Below are 26,282 nucleotides of genomic sequence, written 5' to 3'. Positions count from 1 at the left end.
AAATTAACTATGAGTCATCAAATAGTTACTAAATAATAATTCTTGGAAGGTATAAAACTACACGTGTACAGCGTAACGCTGGCAGCAGTAGCTTAAGCAGAACGTATATTGACACGAATTCTTGGAATACAAGAGCATAACAGCATCGGGAAAAAGCAAGGGGTGAAAAGATATGGGTCATGTGCAAAGGGGACTGAGGAAAAAGAGGGCGCTCTAACGAAGAATATAAGGAGACGAGCGCCGTATCGGGGAGCTCTCTCGTCATATCGTTTTCCTGTTTTAGTGGCTCGGAAGTCAGCGTAAAGGGGGTGGATGAAGCGTTTGTGCTAAGATAAGATGTCAGACAGCAGGCTTTCTTGAAAATGGAGAAGGAGTCTACGCAGAGCTGAAGGTAAAAATTTCGAGTCCTAGCAGAATCAAGCCGTCGCTGAGAAGTCCCATCGAGTTGTTCCTGAAATGCAAAGATTTAAGTCTGTCTTCGGCAGAAATAATGAAGATAGCGTAAGCCCTACATTGGTGTATCAACAGCCAATAGACAAGAAGTAACCAGACGTACACATGGTGCTGAAAGACGTGGAAAAAGTTTGGTAAGGTAAAATTACTCTATTTTGTGTATAAAATTCATTAGAAGAGAGAAGATTGTTTGCGAATGTGAAATTAAGGACAGAATACTGTCCTTAATTGTCCCACGTTCCCATGGGGCTTGTGACTTGCAGGCATGGGCATGGCTAACCTGGGGTCCCAGAGCTAAGTATGATATATTTCAAAGCTTTTGGTCATACTTTTCTCTAAATCTTCCACTTCCTGCTTCTACCCTCACACTAACATTCTTCCTAATGAGGATTCTTTACTTAAAACTTTCTGTCTGTCTCTTTTCTTGCTTACTAACCTCAGGAGGAGGTCCTCCATTCTCCCTGAAGCTATTGGAGTACTCGAGGGCTAGGGGTGTTTCCTCCCATTTCAACTAACTACTAATAGTTATAGTAGTGGACAGCAGCACTACTTGTATTAACCTCCTGTAACATACATGTTACAATACTGTGATGCGGAAGGCAAGGGGAAACCACCACATTACATTCCCAAGTAAACAGCAATGGAAGTTAAAAATGAAATCAAAATTGGCGACGGAGCCTTCACTGAAGAAGTCATGCCCGGCAGGAGAAGTAACCAGGCTTCTCAGGTCGACAGCCAACGAAATCCTGGTACTTATTCAAAAACGAAGACAAGAAATAAGCTGAATATTGGAACATGGAATACAAGAACACTGCTAGAACCAGGTAAAATAGAAAATGTGAAAAAAGAAATGGAAAGACTTGAAATAGACATTCTGGGCATTAGTGAGATGAGATGGGAGGGACAGGGTGATTTCTGGAGTGGAGAATTTCGGATAATATATTCAGGACAAAAGAAGGGCGAGTCAGGTGTTGCAATAATGCTTCAATAAAAAAGTTGGAAAGTTAATCACTACAATAATTAACTATAGTGACAGAATCATGGCAATAAGCATTCAAAATGAACCAGTAAACCTCAATATTATAATGGTCTACATGCCAACATCACAACATAGCGATGAAGAAATTTATGAACAAATAGAAGAACTCTGGAGCAGCTTTAAAGACAGAGACAATACAATAATAATGGGAGATTGGAATGTTTCAGGAAGATTTGGTCTTGGACGTAGGAATGAAAGAGGAAAGCAATTCATAGAATTTTGTACACAAAAACAGTTATAGCAAATACAATATTTCAAGTTCCAAAAAGAAGACGATACACCTGGAAAGCACCTGGGGATTCAAATAGATATCAAACAGATTATATATTGGTCAAGAAAAGATACAGAAACCAAATAAAAAATTGCAAAAGCTATCCAGGTGCCGACATTAGTAGTGACCATAACCTTGTCTTAATGAAAACAGAACTGAAACATAGGAAACAAATCCAAAGATACAAACCAATAAGATGGAACCTTGAAAAATTAAAGAGTAAAGAAGTAAAGAGAGGATAATACCAAGAGGCAACTGATCATAACATTCCAGAAAACATAAATAGTCAGAATAATATTGAAAACCAATGGAATATGATTAAAGAGTTAATTACAAATTCATCAAATCAATTATTGAAAAATGCAGAAAAAGAAAAAAGAAAACATTGGATAACAGATGAAATACTTGGCCTTATGGATGAAAGAAGAAAATATAAAAATGCTGTTAAAGAAGAAGATGTGGCCAAATACAAATATCTTAAAAATCAAATCACAAGAAAATGTAGACAAGCCAAAAAAGAATACCTGGAAGAACAATGTAATAACATAGATGAATTATTTAAAAAAAGAAAACATAGAGAAAGCCTATAAAGAAATGAACAAACTGACTTTCAAATTTAATAAGAACAGCAAAAACAATGCCATCAAAGATGAAAATGGAAAATTACTAATAGAATCTGAGGATATATTAATGGAATGGAAGAATTATCTTGAAAATCTCTATAATGGCGACGGACTTGATGTTGATATCAGCATAGAAAATCAAAATTAAGATAATCTAGGACCCCCAATAATTGCGAGAAGAATTTGATAAAGCACTGTCCGAAATGAGCAAGGGAAAAAGTCCAGGTGTAGACAATATTCCTATAGAATTGCTACAAAATCTAAGTGATGAGACAAAAACTTTACTCTATCAATTAATAGCCCAAATCTATGATAGAGGAGAAATACCAAAGGAGTTTATGAAATCAACCATAATACCAATACCAAAAAAGAATAATGCAAACAAATGCAGCCAATTTAGAACAATAGCTTTAATCCCACACGTTAGCAAAATTCTGGTAAAAATTATTTAAAATAGAATTTATTCAAAAATAGATTGTCTATTGGATGAAGACCAATTTGGATTCAGAAAGAATAAAGGAACAAGAGAGGCAATACTTTGTTTAAGAACAATAATAGAGAGAAGATTAGACCTTAGTCAAAATACTTACATTTGCTTCCTTGATTTAGAGAAAGCGTTTGATAAAGTAAACCAGCAAATACTCCTAAATTGTCTAACTAATATCGGCATAGATTTGAGGGATAGGAAAATAATTTATCAAATTTACAAAAATCAAAATGGATGGATTAAAATCAATGATAAGAGGAAAATAATAAATATCAAGAGTAGAGTAAGACAAGGATGTATACTTTCACCACTTTTATTTAATTTATATATTGAAAAGGCCATTCAGGAAACTAAAGATAAAATAAATAGTGGCATAAAGATAAATGGTGAGCAAGTCATGTGTATAAGATTTGCTGATGACATAGCCCTTGTAGCAGAAAACAGAAGAACGTTAAAAACAATGCTAGAATTACTAAATAATAACCTTGAAAAATATAAAATGAAAATCAACACAGATAAGACTAAAATCATTGTTAAAGGCAAAATCCCTATCAATACAGAGCATATGGACATCAGCGGGGAACAAATAAAACAAGTGAAAAGCTTTAAATATTTGGGAAGCCTAATAACAGAAAATGGCAGAACAAGAGAAGACATAAGATCAAGAATAAACAATGCAAAAGCCCAATTCTCTAAGATGAAAAGCATTTTAACAGGAAACCTCAACCTACAATTGAAAAAAAAATTAGTGAAGACATTGATATGGAGCATTGCACTGTATGGATGTGAAACCTGGATTCTAGGCAGAGAAGATGCAAGAAGATTGGAGGCTTTTGAAATGTGGTGCTGGCGTCGCATGAACAAAATAAAATGGACAGAAAAAAAAATCAAACCAACAAGTCCTGAGAGAGATAAACGAAACAAGAACTCTAATAAAATCGATCAAAATTAGAAGGGATAGGTGGTTTGGACATATACTTCGACATGATGGACTTGTGAAAAGAATAACTGAAGGCAAAATAGAGGGGAAAAGAAGAAGAGGCAGACCAAGGAAAAGCTTTCTTGACCAAGTCAAAGACAGCACGGGTTTGAGGAGTTACCAGGAAGTTAAGAAGAAAGCCAGTGACAGAGTGGAATGGAGGAAATTGCTGCTGAGCTACCAGTCCCAAGACTGATGCAACTGATGATGATGATTCTAAAGCACTCAGTGGACAGTCTCTAATTAGAAAGTTAACCTCCTTTGAGAGAGTAAGAAGAATTGTTTGGAAGAGACCTTTGTAATTGTATGTGATAGGATTAACTTAATGAGATCAGAATTGTGGATTTTAGTAACTGAGTAGCATTAGAATGTTATTTTATATTATCTTATGAATAGCATTACAGAAAGGAATTTTAGTAGCACACTGTGGTAAACACAGTGCTGCTAGCGTCCTTCGCCCTCCTAAGTGCTACAAATTATAATGGAGGATATTATAGATCCATTTATATTTTATAGCCAAATATAAAAAGAAATGTAACTTCATATCATTTGAAATCTATCCCAATATGCAGTTATTGTGTTTTGCATGCTTTATGACCTTTAATTAATTTAGAATATGTCATCATCATCAAATTCCTGACATGTACCCTCAAGGGGTGTACAGGATATGATAGTACTACATGAAAAAAATTACATCATTACTAACTTCCTATCTACAATTTTCCTCCAAATCAGTCTGCTACTTGTCAAGACTACAATATTATCAGATCTTATATTTCTATCGTCTAAGGCACTTTGTACCGTATCAATCCACCTATATCTTAGTCTTCCTCTGGGTCGTTTTGCTGCCAACCTGGCAGAGAACACTTGTTTTGCTAATCTTTCTTCACCCATTCTGTTTAAGTGACCATACCACCTGAGATTAGCTCTGCTAACACATTCCTGGATGCTGACAATGTCAAGTTCTTTCCTAATATCCTCGTTTTTAATATTGCCATTGATGCCATCTGTTCACGCCTCTAATCTTTCTCAGGACTCTCATATCTGCAGTCTCTAGTCTTTGGTCAAGTGTTTTACTTGTGATCCAGCGCTCAGATCCATAAGTTAAAACTGGTTTGAATACTGTCTTGTATACAGCTAATTTAGTGTTCCGATTAATTTCTCTCTTATTCCATATGTCAATTGTCATATGTCAAATGGGAAGTCAATTTATTCAACTGACTTCCAAGCATACCAGCTTTTCGAAAAGTTCGGTTTCTTTTTGGACAGATGGTGTATATGTATATATATATAGATAGATATTTTCATCTAATCCCATAAAAAGCATGTAATAGCTGGCAATCATGTACACATTCAAATTTCAGTAGCACTCAGATTTCCTTCTTTCATTCTATTTTCCTATATCACTTGAAACCATTTTTCTCCTTCAGTTTTTTCACCCAGATATTATAACACCTACAGATGTTCAAAAAAAGATGTAAATAGTTTTTTTTATCCCAGTAAGCCATGCATGGCACAACTGTATATAGGTTCTGCAACAACTTTTCATTTCGTGTATGTGTATGATGTGCATAAAGCTGATTATGGAAACAGTCAATAAACAGAAATAAACCTAGGATTATGATGGTTAATATAAAAGTGAAATGGTGATGATAATATTTTATTTAAAAAAATTAAACTAGCCAAGTTTCTTTATATTTAATCTATATTAATCTGTATTTAATTATATTAAAACCAAAAAATCTTGATGATGCAGATTTATTTATAACTGGGAATAATATTTTAAGTTTCAAATTCTTACTGGTTATAATTTCAAAATTTAACTTTTATTATAAAGGGAAGAAAATTGGACTCTTACTGTTAATAAACTCTCAAGTTCTTGGGAATGTTGTTGTAAAGTTTCCAGTTCTGGATACTGTCCTTGTATATCTTCAAGAGATGTCATCAAATTATGAATCACTTCTTGAAGATTATTGTTCTCTGCATTAGATCCTTGAGAACTTCCCAAGTCCATGCTACAACACTCAGAGCTCTCTCCACTTTGAATTCCAGACCATCTTTGGGTATAATTAGTTTCAATTTGCTGAAGACTAGGACCTTCCTCTTCTGAAATCTGACTAGAATGAACTGCAGCTGATACTGCAGATGTGTGGGTAGACACTGCTGAATGAACACTAGGCAATACATTACTTTCACATTTTTCAAGAGTCACTGTTTGTTCATTACTTCCTAACAACACAGCTTCTACATCTGGACTGGCTACAGTGGAACTCTGTGCTGATGTGCTGGCACTACTGCTACCACTACTAAGACCATGACTACATTCATTATCAGGAGAATTTATACCATGCCAATTTTGATGACTCTGAAATAAACAGTTCAATTGTACACAATTATATTACCAATACTTTAATGTTGAAAGAATCCAATATGAAACAATGTGCTATACTTTTTTCAGGGATTTATACATTTAACATCCTCTCTATCATTAAATAGTTAATATTTTGATTTGAGTCAATACAAATTTAGTCAACCAAGTCAAAAGCTGTTATTATGTCCATGTTATTTCAGCAAGTAAGTGGCTGCTGAAAACAAATTACAATAAATTCTCACGAGTTCACTCTAGTGAGAATTTATTGTAATTTCCATTATGAAGATTAAATAATAGGTTTGGAAGCCTTGGCAAAATTTCTGCATTCCTAAAGCAATGTGAAAAACTAACTACTAAAATGACTAAATGATTGTTTTAAACTAAGTTTCTTTAATTTTCTTTTAAATTATAAGCATTTATAACTGGAAATTTTTGCAGTTACGTTGTTCCAAAGCTCAATATTTGTTCAGTCCTCAATGCTCCAAAGATGCCATCTGAAATGATAATCAATTATCATCTAAAATTTCCACTACATGAATTTTTTTATGCAAGTGTTAATTTCTGTATTATAACAGACATTCACATAATGCATATATCACTATATAATCATTTTCTTTGTTGTAGCTAAGAGATGAAGTCTGCTATTCAAGTCATGGCTTTTTTTTAAGGGTTTATCCCACTAACATGTTCATACCAGGCGGTGTCTGCATGTGTGGAAACTTCAGGCAGAACTTGATCTACCATATGTATGCTGCTTCCATGTCAGGCAGTCACATTTTCACAAAGCTTATATAGCATGTTGGTTGCAACTTTTTTGGTAGAATTTTATTTGTAAAATTAGCAGTTGTGAAATGCCTTAATGATACTGAAAATTTCAAATGCAACTCAAACTGATTTCAAGTTACACACACATCTTTAGGATATATATCAATAAATACTAAAGACACTCTAATAAATAAATCAGGGTGGATTGTAGCATATGCAGATGACATTAACATCATATTAAGAAACCAAACAGAGAGGACAAAACATATTTGAAACTAGAAAAATCAGCACAAGAGATAGGACTAAAAATTAATCAACAAAAAAAAAACAAAATAATGATTAATACCAGGCAGAATCAGTTAACTGATACAAGTGTAAAAACTGGGAATCTTGAAATCAAAATAAGTGGGACAATTTAAATATTTAGGAGTATAATGATCACTAGCAAGACAACCAAATGAAATAGTGGAAGTGCAGAATCATATAGAGATAATCGGGTGATCTGTTTCATGTATACTCAGTTAAAGATATTCAATGGGAAACTCAAGTAAAAATATATAAATGGATAATTCATTCAATTGTTACCTAAGGTTATGAAAACTGGATATTTATAGCAAGAACAGAGAATTTGATTTCAGTTTTTGAAAGGAAAATGCTTAGAAAAATATTTGGACCAGTGAATGATAATGGTCTCTGGAGACACAATGAGTTATATCAACTTTATAAAGCACCCACAATATCCAGTGTAATAAAGTTCAGAAAGTTGCGATGGGCAGGAGATGTTTTTCATATGGAAAACGACACTATATAAATAGTAAAATTATTGGTAAAAGACCAAAAGGAAAACCTAGAACAAGAGGGATAGACACCATTAGTGAAGATAGCGACATCACACTACAATGTCCAAATGGAGAAGTAAAGTTTTGGAAAGACAGAGTTGGAAACAACACATCCAAGAGACCAAGGCTTGATTTAGGCTGTAGAGCCTTAAGAATATGCATATTTATTTGCTTTACATAAATTGTGCCTTCTGTACCCAATGACTGCTTTATAAACAGTTGTTACATGTATTTTCTGCAACTGAAAATTTGAAAGATGTTAAGACAAATGTGTTTAATGAGATACTATGTTTAGTGCTGCATTAAATCCGTAATGCTTGCGTCTGTGGGAGGGGAGTGTTTTTCATTATGAAGTGTCATTCCAGTTGTTTCTAATAACACTAATTGTTGCTAAATATAGAACACAGAGTGTAAATGTTTCTGTACCATATTTATTTATTTTATTATTACGTGACATCTCCAGGGAGCCCAAAGACTCATCGAAGGAAGGCACCTACCATCATCATCACTAGCATTTTCACAGACAATCAAAAACATCCATGCTCACGGCAGGATTCGAACCTGCAGCCTTTTGGCTGGAGAGGGATATGCTAACCACTCGGCCAACTATGCCAGCCATCAGCCATTTAATGACAGAAAAACTACTTGTTTTTTTTTTCTTGCTTCTGCAGTACAGTGTCTGCTGAGGATAGAACGGTTTTCATGCTATAGGAATATTTTCATTCCATTTCTCTAAAAGAAAAGATGTAGTAAGTAAAAAAGAAGTGGACTGTGTCCATTGATCTAAAAAAAAAAAAAAGACTGTCATATGCAAGATATCTATTGCTGATAAGACAGAAGAGCCACTAAGGAAAAAAAAAAGTTATGTAATGAACTTAGGATTTGCAAAAGGGTGGTTAATTCTGATGATGGCCGGAAATTTTTTTTATGTATATATTGCTATATAAAAAGTGTATACTGATTACCAGTGAATAAAAGAATATTTCTAGAAATGTAAATGAAATAGAAATAAAACAGAAATAAATACATATAACAAGCACAACAAATCATGCAAGATGATTTGCTGCTCCATCAACCCACACATATTTCTGACAGTGCCTAGATGAATGACCTGCTCAATATTATTAGTTCACTGGATTGGCTTCTCCCTATAGTTATTTACTGAGATACCAAATGTATACAGCTGCTGTTTATTAGTTATATTTCACAAACAAATTTCTTTCACTCTTCTCATTTTTTTTTTTTTTAATTATGCCATATTATGTATAGAGTTTATAGAATCATGTTATTTGCTCCACCTAGCAACTCATAGGATACACATATAATATCACAAATACATATATAATTACTGGCAAACAAATTATTAATAATTTGTTTGCCCTTCCCTTGTCAACAACTTCACTAGATGCATAAACAGATAAAATGTAGTAAGCACTGCTGCTGCTTTTCAATACAACCAATATACTGCTTACTATCCACTTTATAAAGAACAGTGAAAGTAATGTGAAACAGTGGTCATGTGAGAATAAAACTAATGCAGACCTTTTGCTTTGCAAAAATTAAAAAAAGAAATGGATAGTGGCAGATGGAATAAAAAGTTTTATGGAATGATTAAGCTAAGTTTATGCAGTTTTCATAGTAATGGTAGATGCTACTTATTTCAATACATGGCACCAGGTTTAAAATGTAAAACTGAGCAGCTTCATCAGAATGTGGAGTGCATTTCATTATGAAGGCCGTTGTCTGCTCGTTTCAAACTGATGATGATGATGATGTGGAAAATGAGATGGAAGCTATACTAAACATTGGTTAATGGCCAAAAGAACTAAGTTGCTTACATGGCCTGGCCAGTCACCAGATCTCAACCTTATCAAACACCTCTGGGACAAGATTTGGAAGAATATCAGCATCAGAAGGCAGAAATGTCTGGTATACATGAAGAATGCCCAAAGATACTAGCTATGATGATTTAGAAGTTAAATGAGTCTATCTCACTAATGCAATGCAATGATTAAGGCAAAGGGCTCATACCATTAAGCACCAGTTTTGACTAGGTTTCTCAATGTTTTCAAAACCTGTGTGCATACTGATGACAGTTGTGGAAAGCTCTGATAACTACAACCTACTAAGAAACAATACAGAGTCCCTGACTTAGAACTTGGAATGTCATAGAGCATGAGAAATATTCTGTCAAGGAGGAGCATATGTGGAACTACAAGGCAGGTGATTATGACATGCTTAGGAGGAAGCTTGAAGCTGTGCCATGGCATAAAAAATAAAAATCTGCCAGGGAAGAATATTAGTAGTGTATGGTAGATAGTTAAGGAGCATCTGGGGGAAGCAATATCAGATCGGAAACCCAAGGCCAGGAGGGTTAATCAGGTAGGGATTACATGAATGAGTAGTACCATTAAGCATGATACTACTCATCATACTACTTATGGTATGGCAAAATCAGATTATGAGAAGAAACTAGTCGAGCAGGTCAAAGAAAATTTCAGAGTTCCTTTGCTACGTGGCAAGTAAGTGGAAGAATAACTATGGAAGGATAACCTTAAAGAATGCTGATGACAGTCTGGTGACAAAAGCAAACAAAATAGTTGGGTTACTGAAGGGCCACTTTGCAAGTGTATACCATCCAGGTGAGAATACTGCTATGTTATATGCAACAAGGATTGTTGTGGGAACAGAGTTGAATGAATTAAGTGGTTCTTAGGATATTGCAGAATCTCAATGTAAAAAGTATAGCTGTGGGATTAGATGGAATATTAGTTTGCATTTTATAAGAAAGTGCAAGGGAACTAGCAATGCATCTGACTAGGCACTTTTTAATTTAAGTCTCAGTTTTGGCGAAGTTCAAAGGGAGCAAAAAGAGGGCAAAATAATTCCTATGCATAAAGGAGACTCTAAGATTGCAATAGCAAATTATATACCATTTAAACTGAAATATATATTGATTTTTAATTGACTAGTGATTTATAAACATACAACGGCAACAAATTTAGCAATGGAGCTGACATAAACTCCAGCAGTTAAACTGTTGTACACTCCAGCATGTTTGAAGAAAGCAATAATGTTTTTTTCCGATCTTAAAACGTGGCGGACAGTCTTGACAGGTTTGAACACAACACTGATGTTGAAAGGCTTAAGAAGTTTTGCGATTTTTTTCGACACTGTACCTGCATAAGGAATAACTATGGATGATCTGTATTGAGTGATGGTAGATTGTTGTTGTGGGAGGTTGCTATGAAGAATCTTGTTGATTAAATTCCTTGGATAACCATTGTTTATTAATGTCTCTGATATATGAGTAAGGTCATCATAGAGTCTTTTACTTCTGAGATGATGTTGGTGGCTCTATTTTTGAGCATATGTATTATGCTGAGCTTCTGGGAAATATGGTGAGTTGATTTGAAATGAAGGTAGCGTCCAGTGTGTGTTGGTTTACAGAAGACTGTTAGCTTGATATGTCCATCTGCTAGTTTCTTGATTAGAGTATCCAGAAATGGTTTCCAGTTCCAAAGTGAATTGTATTTTTTGATGGAAAGAATTAATTTTGGTTAAAAAGTCCAAAGGAGCTGTTTTTGTGTCCCTCTGAATTATGAAGACATCATCTACACACCTCCACCAAGGTAAAGGCTTTGGGTCTAATTTTGAAAGGATGTTTGTTACACCATCGCCCCGGATCGCATTCCTAAGATTGACATCATCAGTAACATAGAGAAAGCACTCTCATCCTTTCCTGAAACAATGGCAAACGATCTGAGATTAAAAAGTGCTATTATCCTTTCAACTTCAAGACCACCTAATCTAAACATAACACCGCGAGAAATTATCTAATTGAGTGAACAAATATAGATTAACAATGAACAGACTCAATGATGATATGAAACAAAAGGTACATTATTTTGAAAAACTCAAATGCAAAAAAGCTAGAATTCTAAACCATCTAACTTTCTTAAAAAGATGCAGAAATTTTAATATCATTCCCAAGTTTTTAACATTTAAAGAACAATTCCACTCAAGAAGAGTGAAATAAATATATATATATATATCAAGACATCCCTGGCTCTACTACGTGAAAGAATACAACATGTCAGATTTGAACTTAACAGAACCTTTCGTGTTTCCGACTTTATGAAGTTATTTCTAATAACATAGAGAGCAAGTTATGGACACTTCTAGATAAGATGATTTACAACAGTTTCAACAAGGCTTTTCTAGTTAGTAAAAAAATTCAATACGCTATAAGAAAAGTATTACAACTCCAGACAAAGCCTTCCTGATGAAAAAGTAATTTTTTACCTTTTGGACCATATATTGACACAACCAGAAACTGAAATACTTAAGAAAGGATTCAATTTTGCCATCGCCCTGGATCATATTCATAAGATTGACATCATCAGTAACATAGAGAAAGAACTCTCATTCTTTCCTGAAACAATAGCAAACGATCTGAGATTAAAAAGTGCTATTATCCTTTCAACTTCAAGACCACCTAACCTAAATATAACGCCCCACGAAAAAATAGCTATCTCAAACTTGAAAAAGGACAAACAAATAACAGTCTTAAAAGCAGACAAAGATAATGCCGCAGTCACTTTAAACACTAGAGACTACATAGCCTACATATCGCATATTAGAGTCGGACCCAACATGGAAAAACCACAAGGACACTAATGACTTAATACAGAACATGACTAGTTGGTCCACAGACTTACAACAGAATCTGAAGTCACTACACCCATTGACACCACGCCTGAATGGCGCCCTGAAAGTCGACAAAAATGGAGTTCCGTTATGCCCGATCATTGACGGAAGAAATTCTCCTACATATTTATTGTTCAAACGCCTCTCCAGCCTCCTAAAAGGACATATCAGAAAATCGGACACTTACATTAAGAATTCAAAGCACTTTACTGAAAAATTAAAAAACACCTTGATCTTAAAAACAGACATTCTCGCTAGCTTGGAGATGGTATCTTTATTTACCGACGTCCAAGTAGAAGAATTTATCAGTATCCTATACAATCTCTTCTCCGAAGATATAGCTCACCCTTGTCATCATTGCCTTAAATCTAATTATTTTAAATGGAATGACACAATATATGAACAACTAAATGGCTTAACTATGGGCAGTCCCCTTTCACAGCCCTGTGCAAATCTGTTCATGGAAAAGCTAGAAACACATCCTTTCAAAATTAGACCGAAAGCCTTTAGTGTGGTGGAGGTATGTAGATGATGTCTTCATAATTCAGAGGGACACAAAAACAGCTCTTTTGGACTTTTTAATCAAAATTAATTCTTTCCATGAAAAAATACAATTCACTTTGGAACTGGAAAAAGATAATCAACTACCATTTCTGGATACTCTAATCAAGAATACGCAGATGGACATATCAAGCTAACAGTCTACTGCAAACCAACAAATACTGGACGCTACCTTCTGGGAAATATGGTGAGTTTCAAATCAACTCACCATATTTCCCAGAAGCTCAGCATAATACATACGCTAAAAAATAGAGCCACCAGCATCATCTCAGAAGAAAAAGAACTCTATGATGAACTTACTCATATGTCAGCAAGATTCTTCATATCAACCCCCCACAACAACAATCTACCACCACTCAATACAGATCATCCATAGTTATTCCTTATGCAAGTACAGTGTCGAAAAGATTGCAAAACTTCTTAATCCTTTCCACATCAGAGTTGCATTCAAACCTGTCAAGTCTGTCCGTCATGTTTTAAGATCACCAAAAGACATTAATGCTTTCTTCAAATATGCTGGAGTGTACAACATCCCATGCGCTTGTGGTCTAAATATATAGGGCAGACGTCAAGAAGCCTCGAAATCTGATAAAAAGAACATATAGGAGATGTTAATAACAACAGAACAGACAATTCGGGTCTAGCCCATCATTTAGCTATTACAACCCACACCATTGATCGGGATAGGAGCTCAATGCTTTACCTAGAAGAAGACTTCCATTGTAGAAACTTCAAGGAAGCCATAGTAGTCCTCCATTCTAGAGAAAATCTTAACAGAAACCAGGGAATGATAATAGCTGACATATGGAAAACCTTAATAAGATCACTTAAAACTACAGATTGTGCTCACACAACAGTGACTAATACAACACGCTCCATGCATGTAATGTTATGCGTCTGGTTTAATTTTTTATTAATACGATAGCGTTACTCCATTTTCTCTGTACTGGCCACTTTGAGTTTTCTCTTACCGTTAGAAGTCCTGAAGAAGCCAAACAGCTCCGTTGGCAGAACTTGTATGTTTATAAATCACTGGTTAATTAAAAATCAATATACATTTCATACTTCAGGCACAAACTTTGTTTGCTTACACTTGGATAAAGGATTAAACTAAATTTATTATAGTCTAACCAAGTGGAAAAAACTTCCATCTTTCTCTAATCCAGAGTAATTTAATAATAAGGTGAGACACCTTTTGGCAACTCGTATAGATAAATATGACTTCTCCATTACTTCCACCTTGGTATCACCACCTCTGGATCTGGCTCCCACTGACGAGACCTGAATAAAGGTCGAAACCGGTGTGGGACGGATCTGGCTCTGAGAGGCTCCGCTTGGAGGTGGGTTTTTGCCTGTCTCTGAGTGGGGCCACCACTGAGATTATGGCTCTGCTTGATGGTGGGGTGAGCCTGCCACCGGGTAAAGCCAATGTATAAAACACTGAGTTGGGCGATCTTTCGGGATTGTCTTATTTTTAGAGCCTGCTTCATCTATACAAAGGTCAAACCCGGTCTGGGTAGTGGCTCTTCCCTTAATGCATAGCATTATACATGTCTGCAAGGAGATGTGCTTTGCATTATGGGAGCTACTAAGACAAGTGATGCGAGCTTAGTCCACCTTTACCACGAGTTGCCTCAGTTCTGAAGATACTTCAGGTGCAAACTTTGTTTGCTTACACTTGAATAAAGGATTAAACTAAATTTATTATAATATATATATTTCAGTTTAAATTATCTAACTGAGTGGCCAAATATAGCTTAACAATAAATTATAGACCAATCAGTATCTCAGGAGTGATAGTAAAAGTACTGATAAAGCTGGTAAAAAAGAGAATTCAGGAATGGGTGGATAGGAATATGATTCTCTATGAGGGGCAACATGGCTTTGTGAACGGTCAGTTGTGTTTTATTAATTTATTAACTTTTTATAATATAGTGACAACTGAGATGGATAAAGGGCATGCATACACAATGATTCTGCAAAGGCATTTGACAGACCACATGAAACTCTTATGCAAATTAGAACAAATGGGGATGATATGAGGGTGGCTGAAGGATAAACACCAAAAAGTGGTATATGGAGGAGCAGAATCTAGGTGACTAGCAGTCTGCTGTAAGGCACTTGTTCTTAATCTTTTAGTAGTCGCAGTCCCCTAAGTATCCTAAAACATTTTCACGGCCCCCTAGTTTGTAGTAACATAATAATAATTAAACTTTTTTTTTGAAAAAAAAAAGTGGTTTACTTACTGATTATAATGACAAAAAAATCTGAAAACAGAAATCAACGTTACTTAAATATTACTGTAAAAACTTTAAGAACTTTATTTGATTTAGGAAATCAAATAATTTCTTTGTTTGCTCAATTTTATAATGGGTAAATTTTAAGAAATAACAAATCAGTATTACAACACTGAAAGTTTTGAAAAGTAATTGCACTCAAGCAGCACACTAAACAGTGTTAAGTTCTATGCATTCGTACTAGTATTGTTTAAAACTTCAGAGAATCACTTCTATCAGATTCACATGTCCAGTATGCAGGTGTCATGACTTGCAGTGTTGCAAGCAGCGAAAAGTCGACTTGTGGCACCACCACAAAAGAAACTACTGCATTAAAGTGCATAATTCAGATTACTAATACAAAATGATATAAGTTTGAAACAAAGTAAAATAAAGAGCAAAAAATAATTATTTTAAGAGATTTCAAAATTTTAAAAACTAGAAACATTTTATAAATTTTCTGTGGCCCCCCCTAGAGGGCCGCAGTCCACTGGTTAAGAATCACTGCTGTAAGGGGCTGTGCTTTGACTACCACTGTTTAATTTGTACATAAATGATTTGAAAGGAAATATCCAGTTGTTTGCTGATGATGCAAAATTGGGTAGAGTAATAGTTAATCAAGATGATGTAATAGCATGCAGGATGATTTAAATAGATTGTCAGTATGAAAAAAAAAAAAAACAGATACCAGTTTAATGTGGAGAAATGTGAAGTTATGCATTTTGGGATAAATAGATTACAAGTTTGAACCATACTGATAGAACTGTACTCCAGAAAATAGATAAACTAGATGTTAGTAGATAGAGAGTTTAAGTTCAGAGGGCATATTGTTGAGGTTGCCAAGGTAGCACATTGGATTGCTTGCCTATTGAAAGACATACTAACAAATCCAGACACAAGATAGTGAGCGGAATGCTTCATCTGAAGGCAGATTGAGGGTCTGTGAGTTGCAAAACTTGGTTGACAGGAAAAAAGGAGGGGATATGATAGAAACAAGTAAGTCGATTAAACGGTTTTATAGGATTAATGCCAGGGAAGTGTTTTAGCACTTGGCTAAAGAGGGCAGAACAAGATCTTATCACTGGAAGCTGAATAAGAGTGAAGTTAGTATGTGTGAGAACTACATTTTTTGTTCTGAGAGTGGTGAATGAATGGAATGGGTTGTCAGAGACAGTTGTGAGTGCTTTGTCTGTTAATAGGTTCAAGGAGAGGTAACATAGATAATTAGTGAATAGTTTGGGTCTCCTATGGAGTCTTCGGACTCCATAGATTTACCTATACAATAATAATAATAAAAGATTTTTTCCATGGTCTCCAGAACAATTTGTAACCTACTCGATATTTATCTTCTATACTTTTACCAGTCATCCAATGAGCACGTGTCAAATGACTTGCCGAAAACTTTCAATACAGTTTCTTCCCCCTCCCCCCCCAATGCCTGTCTCTAACTTCATAAATCTACCACGGAGCTCTAATTTTCCAATAGGTTCAAGGAGAGGTAACATAGATACTTAGTGAATAGTATGGGTCTCCTACGGTGAGTCTTCGGACTCCATAGATTTACCTATACAATAATAATAATATAAGATTTTTTCCATGGTCTCCAGAACAATTTGTAACCTACTCGATATTTATCTTCTATACTTTTACCAGTCATCCAATGAGCACGTGTCAAATGACTTGCCGAAAACTTTCAATACAGTTTCTCTCCCCCCCCCCCCCCCCAATGCCTGTCTCTAACTTCTTAAATCTACCACGGAGTTCTAATTTTTGTAATCCTTGCAAACAACTTGAGCTAATTCTCTGGCTAAATCAATCCATGTTTTTTTTTTCTTTTTTTTTCCCAGTGCACCCTAGGTTTCTGAGGTTTGGTTCTTGTTTTCTCTTTCATTTTTTTTTGAGTAATATATATTTGAGTCTCAGTTCACCTCTGAAAGATGCTTGACTTGGATTCTTTTTAAAACTTGGTTACATATTCTTCTTTTCAATATATATTTAATTTTATCTCACTCAAAACTAAATGGTGATCACTTTCTGTTACAAATCTCTTGTATATTTTTGTGTCCTAAACAAAGCCATATCTAATTACATTACAATTCTGTTCTCACTGTGAAGAGATATTACATATGTAACTTACAAGATTGTGAACAACATATGTGATAAACATTGCAGTTTGTTATATCTCACAGCATTCAACTGATATTTTGTATGATAATTGATTTACATTTGCTGTATGTACTCTTCATTTATTTATTTATGTGGCTCTCACTCAAGAAAGATTTTTGTAAAGCTATAGTATGTTCATACTGTGCTGGGCTAAAAATACTTTTCTCTTTTTTACTCACTTATTTTTTATGCAGTCAAGAACTCTGCTCTAGGGGCTGAATATGGAACTTTTTTCTAGCTGCATCAGGCCTTCAATAAATGAAGCAGTGGTCTTACACCAGGTAATAAAATTCATTTCCCACCTAAAGACAATCCCAAACATCCATGCCCATGGCGAGATTCGAACCTTAGAACTCTATAACAAAAAGCATATAACCAGGCTGATTATATGCTGTTTGTTATAGATTTTGTAATGTGATGTTTTCTGAATCTATGAATTTCAAGTTGAAATGTGTTTAACAGAGTTTTCCAGAAAGTGCAAGAGAGAGAGAGAGAGAGAGAGAGAGAGAGAATGAGTGAGTGGAATATTTCTAGTGTTTGCATTTCATATGAATACTGAAAATATTGTATTTTGGCAAAAAAGACGTAAGGCAGTGATTTTCAACTTTTCGATAATATGGCACACTAAAAATATATTCTTTTAATTTTTTTGATGATCTGGCAAAAAATGGGCATAATTTTGATTGATTTACACACACAAGAATTTGTTTTCAATTAATTTGTTTTCATAAATCTCATGGTACACTTGAAGACCTCTTGCAGCACACTGGTTGAAAATCGCCGACATAAGGTAAATACTAAGTAACTTGGACACTAAAACGCTTTTGGTTCTAATGGCATCTCTCCAATTGTACTCAAACATGTTTAACTAATACCTAATTTCCATTCTCTCAAATCTTCTATACTCAGCTGGCACTTAGAGAAAGAGAGAGATAAAAGCCTTTCACCCAATTACCAATCAACTTTTCCACTACCTTCTAGTCTCACCATTTAATCAGCAATCTAGATCCCCAGCTTATATCAGAGCCTACATATCATCACCTACCGCTCGACATATGCCATGGAAGGATTCAGAGAAATGTGCTACTGTCAATGATATTTCCAGAGCTTTTAATAATATGCCATTCAGGCCTGCTTAGCAAACTTCCTTCCTCTGGTATACCTTCCAACCTCTGTAATTGGATAGTCACCTTTCTCTCTGATCATTTGCTGTGTATCATGGCAGATGGCACCCTCTCTTTCTAGCTTTGTTACATGCAAGAGTGCCTCAGTAATGCATGAAGTATTCTAAGGAAGAGCAGATTTGGGATTTGTATAGCATTAATTGCTGAGTGGATATAAATCAATAGCTTCCATAGCCTCTAAAACTAGCCATTCTTTTCTCTGGTCATGATTCTGCTTTACACCCACCCAGCAATTAACACTATGCCTTGATTACCTTGATGGACCTGTGGTTTCAGTCCGGATTTCTCCATGACTGCAGGTCGTAAAGAGTCCAGCTATTCCTGTCTTGGGCCTTTCTTCTCCATTTTCTTCCAACTTTCTTAATCATTGGGTCTTCCCACCTTAAGGCTGGTCTTCCAGGTTTCCTTTTGGTATCTCTCAGATACCAGTTTGTAACTCTGACTGTATCTGTTGTCTCTCATTCTGGCGAGATGTCCTGCTCATCTTCTTTTGCTGTTGTAGATTGCTTTTATTATATATGTTATGTGAGTCCGGACTTCTTCCTGATTTCTGTGTGTCTTACGTGGTCTATTTTGTTTATATTGCATATTCTTCTTTCTATTGCACGTTGAGTTGTTATTAAGCTTTGTTCTTCTTTTAAAGTTGTGTTCCCATGTTTCACTGCCATAAGTTAATGCTGGTAAGATGTGACTATTGAAAAGATGGACTTTTATGTCTATATCTATGTTTTGGTTGGTAATTGTTGATTTTATTTTGTTGAAGGCTATCCAACCAGCTCTTTTTCTCCTTGCTATTTCATTTGATATATCATTATTCATTTTTATGGACTGGCCGAGGTAGATGTATTCTTCAACTTTTTCAATGGTGTGCGATTCTAGAGTGATTGTATGATCTTTACAGTATTTATTTTTCATCCATCTTGTTTTGTCAGGGTGTATTTCCAATCCAATCCAATTTTTTGGCAGTTATGTTATTCAGCATTGATTCTATGAGTTTGGGTGAGTGAGATATTAATACCACATCATCGGCAAATAACGGGATATTTAATATTTCACCATCAATGTTTATTCCATCTTTCATGTCAATTTTTTGAATGATGCTGTCCAGAGTAGATGTGAAGAGATTAGGTGATAAGACATCACCCTGACGTACTCCTCTACTTAAGTTAATTTTAATCGGGCGATTGAAAAGGGTGATATTTGTTGTGCTTTCTTTGTAGATATCTTTTATGAGTTGGATGTATGCTTTTTCTATGCCTTGTTCTATTAAAGCTTGGAATACTGCATTATGCTCAGCAGTGTCAAATGCCTTTTTAAAATCTATAAAAAGAAGACAAAGTGGGATCTGGTATTCTCTGCATCTTTCTGTTAGCTGAGTAATAGTTTGAATGCGATCTATTGTTGAAAAGCCTTTATTGAAACCAGCCTGTTCTTTGCAGCTATTTTCATTGATGGAGGTTTGTATTCAGTTTAGGATGATTCTGGCAAATATTTTATACGTGTGTGCTAATAGACAGATAGGTCTGTAGTTACTGATGTCTTCTTTATTACCTTTTTTATGCAGAATTATGGTCTTTGATGTTTTTCATTCAGTAGGTACTTTCCTTAATTGTATATATCGGGTAAACCTTTCTGCTAGAGCTTTAAAGAGTATTTGTCCACCCATTTTTAATTCATCAGATTTTATACCGTCAATTCCTGGTGATCGGTCATTTTTCATATGGTGGATAGCCATTTTTATTTCTTCAGGTAGGACACATGGTATTTCGAGATTTTCCAAATTTTCGTCTGGTACTGGAGCTGTGATTACTTGTTTAGATGAGTAAAGGTTCTCATAAAACGATTTTACTATTTTTTCCATTTCACCTCTGTTTGTGTGTCTGTTTCCTTGATTGTCTATGAAGGCTGACAGTAGTGACTGCTTTAGATTTATTTATTTTTCTACTTTTTTTAGGCTACTGCGGAGCTTAGCTGCTTCTGCCAATTTTGTTGTTCTATATATGTTATAGTCGTCTTTGATATTCTGCCTCAGTTGTTTACAAATAATTTTATATTGTAGACGATCTTTTCCTGTATTTTTCAATATTCTTCCTTTCTTCAATAGTTCTATTGTTCTTGCTGATAGGCATTCCCTGGTCTTAGGAGGAAGTTCATACGAGGTTCTTTCTTTGAAGTTCATTAATTTATTGTTAAAGTTTGTTAAATCTTCGTCGATGTCATTTTTTAATTTCCAGTCAGTTTCTTCCACCTTTTTTCTAAATTCTTCTGGGTTTATCTGTTTCGAGCGTTTTTTTATGGTTGGACTGTGCTCGTATGCGTCCTTCATTTTTTTTATGTATTTTGAGAGAGGCTCTTATTGGACGGTGGTTTGAATGAATGTCGCAGTACGTTTTCCCAATGACTTCGACATTTTTTATTATTCTTTTGCAATCTGTTAGGATGAAATCAATTTCATTTCTTGTCTCTCCATTTGGAGATTGCCAAGTCCATCTTTTTCCAGTTCTCTTTTTAAAGAAACTATTCATAATGTACAGCCTTTCTGCTTCTACAAATTCTGCCAGGAGTTCACCTCGTTCATTTCTTTCCCCTTTCCCCCACGGTCCAATGTATTTTTCTTCAATAAATCCTGTACCAATCTTTGCATTGAAATCTCCACACACTAGTGTGTATGTTTTTTTTTTCAGTAATGTTTCTCGTAGGTTCATAGAAATTTTCTATTTCTTCTTTGTCAGCTGTTGAGGTGGGTGCGTAGGCTATTATTATTTTTATTCTCCAATTTTTAATATTAGTGTTCCTAGTCATTCAGAATGGATTGTAGAAGAAATAATATTTTTAGTTAGCTTTTCATTTATGATGAAGCCAACTCCTCCAGCCCTTGTAGTGTTATCCGAGGCTCCCAGGAAAATTTGGTTGCCATTGTTCCATTTTGCTGTTAATTCAGAGCTTCTTCAGGTATCACAGATAGCAAGGACATCAAACTTTATATTTTGCAGTTCTTGAAGCAGGAAATCAATATGGGAGTCAGAAGACAGAGTTCGAGTGTTGAAGGAACCAATAAATAGGGTCGAATTTTCAGATGGTGGTCTACCTTCCTCTGTGAGATTCTTAGCACCCCCTGCTCTTGCAGATTTCTCACCACCACCTTGGTGGAATTGCAAAGAGCCGCACAGGACTGGGGACCTTTTTCTTCTTCTACTTGCTGGCATCTTTACAGTGGTCTACAGCACTTCTCCTGACCATGGTTCTGACGTGTGCCTTTGGTCCACGGCTCCTTATTCATTATTCGGAGCTGCCTACTTGGGCTTCCCCAAGCTGCCCGCTTGGGGAAGCCCAAGCTTTAACATTAACACTATACAAATCCCAAATTTGCTCATCCTTAGAATACATCATGCATTTGGGGTGATGCACCTAAAACCTTCTAAAAATTCTTGATATTGTCCAGAGAAGAGCAATTTAGCCCACAGATACCCCCCCCCCCCACAGACTCACTTTGTCTATTGCACAGATGCACAGTTTCAGCTTTATGTCTCTTCTACAAGTACAGTAAAGCATCAATTATTTATAGGGAGATGCTACAGCCCAGAGAACTGAAAAACAAACAGTTAATCAAAATTATCTTTTATTGGGTTAAATATACAAAAAAAAAAAAAAAAAAAAAAAATAAGATAATCATTATTGTAGTATGTAAATACAAAATGAATATTTTTAAATAGCAGAAAGTTCATGATTTCTGTTTATTTTTTGTAGCAATATTTTGTTTTATTTTTCTTATACTTCCAAGAATTTGTAAAACTTCAATGTAATCATCATAGACTTTCGATGAATTTAAGTAATGTTTCTGCAGCTGTTAGGGCTTCATTACAACTTACTTTGTAAGCTGGTTGTAGTTCCTCATCATTATCCTCATTGAGAGAAACACTTGATCCAGCTGTTGGCTTTGGTTCCTGAACACTTTGGATTAAGTCATTGTCAATCATTTTTTTTTTTTTTTTGTATCGAGCTTTCATTTTTGTCTATATTTAATTGCTTGTTAATATTTTCCTCATCTAAATCTTCACACCCATCAATATTTTGAAGTGATTTTAAAATATCAGGGTTGATTTATACACTACGATTTGACTTGAATAATAATAAATCTAGTTTAATCCTTTATCCAAGTGTGTGCAAACAAAGAAGTTTGCGCCTAAAAGTATCTTCAGGACTGGGGTAAAAAAAAAAAAAAAAAGATCTGACTTGAGTCTCCCACTTCCAAATTTAAATTCCATAGAGAATTTAAAAAAAAAATGAAATTTGTATACAGAGGACCACAATTAATTCAACCTTACACTAGCATGCTATAGGCTCTTGTATTGCTTGTGTATGGAATCTAAAAAAAAAAAAAATCATAGGAATGTTGCTAAAAATACCAATTCAAAAATTAAGAAACTAGCAACATGTACTGATGATGTTACTTCTCAGAACATCTTAAGATAGATTTTAAAGAAACTATCACTAATAAACATAACAGCATACACTTGTTTTTCTATGTGACAAAAGAATATTAACCTAAAGTCAGACATGTACTTTCACACTATTAAGCAAGTAAAGAAAGAATGCCCGTACTTTCAATTAGAGAAACTTGATAGTTACATATAAAACTTCTATTCATAACAAAAGCAACACATATAATGGCTTGACTTGAAACAATATTCAGGTCTTGAATCATTCTATCTTGAATTCAACTGCTTGTTCAAATGTGCTCAAAATATAACACTGGAGACAGTCTAATCCTAAGTCGATTCATATAAATTCCCAGAATCAAACAAATACTTCTAAAGACAGAATGTCTATTTCAATGCAACATTAACATTCTATTCAAACAATATTTTTCCTTCTATTCACACAACACTAACTGGGACAGACGAGAGATAATTTCAGAGAAAATTGCTTGTAAGGATGAAATGTCAATGAGAACACAATATACTGTTCCAGTGAAATAATTCTTCTTCTTTGTATTCTCACGTAACTACCACTGAAAAAAGGAACAGCTTCAAATGTTAATACAGTAGCATTTCAATGCATAAATTTTGCTCTCTTGCAATGTTTGTTGGTATTTGTCTCATGTTATGCACCCGATGAAGTCTTCTAAGAAGACGAAACTAGTTGTGTGGCTTATTTAAAATAAAATAGTGTTTCTATTTTTATCTCTCAGCTTAGTTATTTAATCTGTTTCATAAAAAAAAAAAAATATATATATATATATATATACACACATATACACACACACACACACACACATATACAAGGTAAGTCACAGAACAGTCTGTAGAAAGGGCCCATCTTTGTGAAGCTTAAAATAGAAGGCATTTACGTAATGTGGTTTTTCATAACTAATAATTTTTATTAATTATGAAAAACTAATATCTGTAAAAAAACGTTATTAGTTAAGAAAAGTTAAAAAAAATCTGGTGATGTTAAAAAACTTATGCAGCTGTCACAAACACAAGGCCCTTTCTACATCATGTTTCATGACTTATGGGCCACTTTGTATATAGCTTTTTTTCTTCTTTTCATACTTTCAAAAGTTTTCAATATCAGACTCCCCATGTTCATTTGTAGTTCTTTAAAAGAAAAAAAATTAAGGAACTAGCAATGAACAGAATGGGTTTATCAAGAGCCTGAGCCATACTTTAGGCATGTAAGAATTTCTTTGACTTCTTCACATTATAGGTGGTCTGATACCACTTTTTATGGAACAGAATATAAAATAACCTACATTTCTAATTAAGAGTTAGCAAATTATACCAAATGCTGAGTAATTCATTAGACTAAAAACAAGCTCCAAAATGAATTATAAGTTCATAACAATCATAAGTTTGTAAAATAAGTATTGAACTTATACTTCAATCTTTGAAATTTCTGCTGTGTTTATGAAGGTCGGGATGAGAGCAACTTCTACTTTTTCTCGTCTATTGAGAATCATATGTTTGCAATGGTCAACATTAAATGGGAGCTGCAATGTATACACAACTTCATAAATATTTAAATGAATCCTTGCAGAGAAAGATGTGTACAAACCATTCTTGATGTACAAAGAGATTCTGAAAGGTGTGAATCTTCCTGAATTGGAGGAGGTGGGCCTCCTCTTCGACGAGCAAGAGGTGAACCTAGAGATGCTAACAGTGGAGGAATAGGTTTCGAAGAGGACTCATCTGGATATACATGTAATGGACTGGAAAAAAAAAAAGTCTATTAACTTCATTTAAATATTTTTTTCTTTTGTTCAAGATTAGAAAATACGGTATATATATTATTACTATTATATTATTTATATGAGCACTCCATGGAGTCAAAACACCCATCACGGGAGACCTACTCTATCCATTAGCACAATACCTATCATACAGCACCTTAAACCTATTCACTGTTGGGGCACTCACAACCACCTTTGGCAATACATTCCACTCATTCACTACTCTCCAAGAAGTTAAAGGCAACCATTGTTGCCCATAACAAAAAAACAACAACAATATAGACTTTTTTTTAGTTATTTGAAATGGTGTGAAAGCAATTATAATAATGCCATTTGAATATTTTACATGATATATCTGCTACTTATCATGATATTTTTCCTCTACTGCATTATTAATAATATCTTCTATAAAAAGTAGGTGGGATGAGGGTGAGCATCATTCCTCTCTTCACACTAAATAGCTGTCTAGCGAGATTACCATACTGAACCACTGCTTTGATCTTTTGATAATATCAGGTACTTCATAATCTATATCTTTATAATATAGAACTTAGTGTAATTATCCCCTATTTTAAGAGTCAAATGCATGTTTATAATCAACAAAACAACAAAGATAAATGACTTTTCCCCAAGCTATTTATGCAATTTTGTGTTGGATGAAAATCTGGTCAACTGAAGATCGATTTTTAATAAATCCAGCTTGTTTTTCAATGGACTGTTCAAATATTCCGGTTATTTGATTTTGCAGAATTCTCAAAAAAATTATCATCATCATCAAATTCCTGCCATGTATCCCCAAGGAGTGTACAGGATATGATAGTACTACATGAAAAATTTACATCATTACTAACTTCATATCTACAATTTTCCTCCAAATCAGTCTGTTACTTGTCAAGACTCCAACATTATCAGATCTTATATTTCTATCGTCTAAGACACTGTGTACAGTATCAATCCACCTATATTTTTGTCTTCCTCTGAGTCCTTTTCTTGCTAACCTGGCAGAGAACACTTGTTTTGCTAATCTTTCTTCACCCATTCTGTTGAAGTGACCATACCACCTGAGATTAGCTCTGCTAACGCATTCCTGGATGCTGACAATGTTAAGTTCTTTCCTAATATCCTTGTTTGTAATATGATATTGCCATTGATGCCATTTGTTCATGCCCCTAATCTTCCTCAAGACTCTCATATCTGTGGTCTCTAGTCTTTGGTTAAGTGTTTTACTTCTGACCCAGCTCTCAGATCCATAAGTTAAAATTGGTTTGAACACTGTCTTGTATAAGTTCATTTAGTGTTTTGACTAATTTCTCTCTTATTCCATAT

General features: G+C 34.6%; 1 protein-coding gene across 2 annotated transcripts in view; it reads right to left on the bottom strand.

Annotated features, from left to right (window-relative positions):
* LOC150095583 (rho family-interacting cell polarization regulator 2-like) overlaps positions 1–26,282 on the bottom strand; it is a 327,613-nt gene that overhangs the window by 146,450 nt on the left and 154,881 nt on the right. For both annotated transcript variants that reach the window (XM_090410002.1, XM_090410003.1), the window contains 2 exons: positions 24,782–24,935; positions 5,711–6,217 (listed from right to left, as the gene is read on the bottom strand). In XM_090410002.1, coding sequence (XP_090266128.1) covers positions 5,711–6,217; positions 24,782–24,935 — 661 coding nt within the window. The remainder of the gene's footprint in view (positions 1–5,710; positions 6,218–24,781; positions 24,936–26,282) is intronic.

The sequence above is a fragment of the Typopeltis vanoorti genome, chromosome 20 (assembly GCF_054136105.1).
Source record: "Typopeltis vanoorti isolate ZY-2024b chromosome 20, IOZ_Tvanoo_1.0, whole genome shotgun sequence".
Taxonomy (NCBI): Eukaryota; Metazoa; Arthropoda; class Arachnida; order Uropygi; family Thelyphonidae; genus Typopeltis; species Typopeltis vanoorti.
Note: the sequence above shows the minus strand (reverse complement) of the source record. Positions and strands in the feature narration are given on the sequence as shown.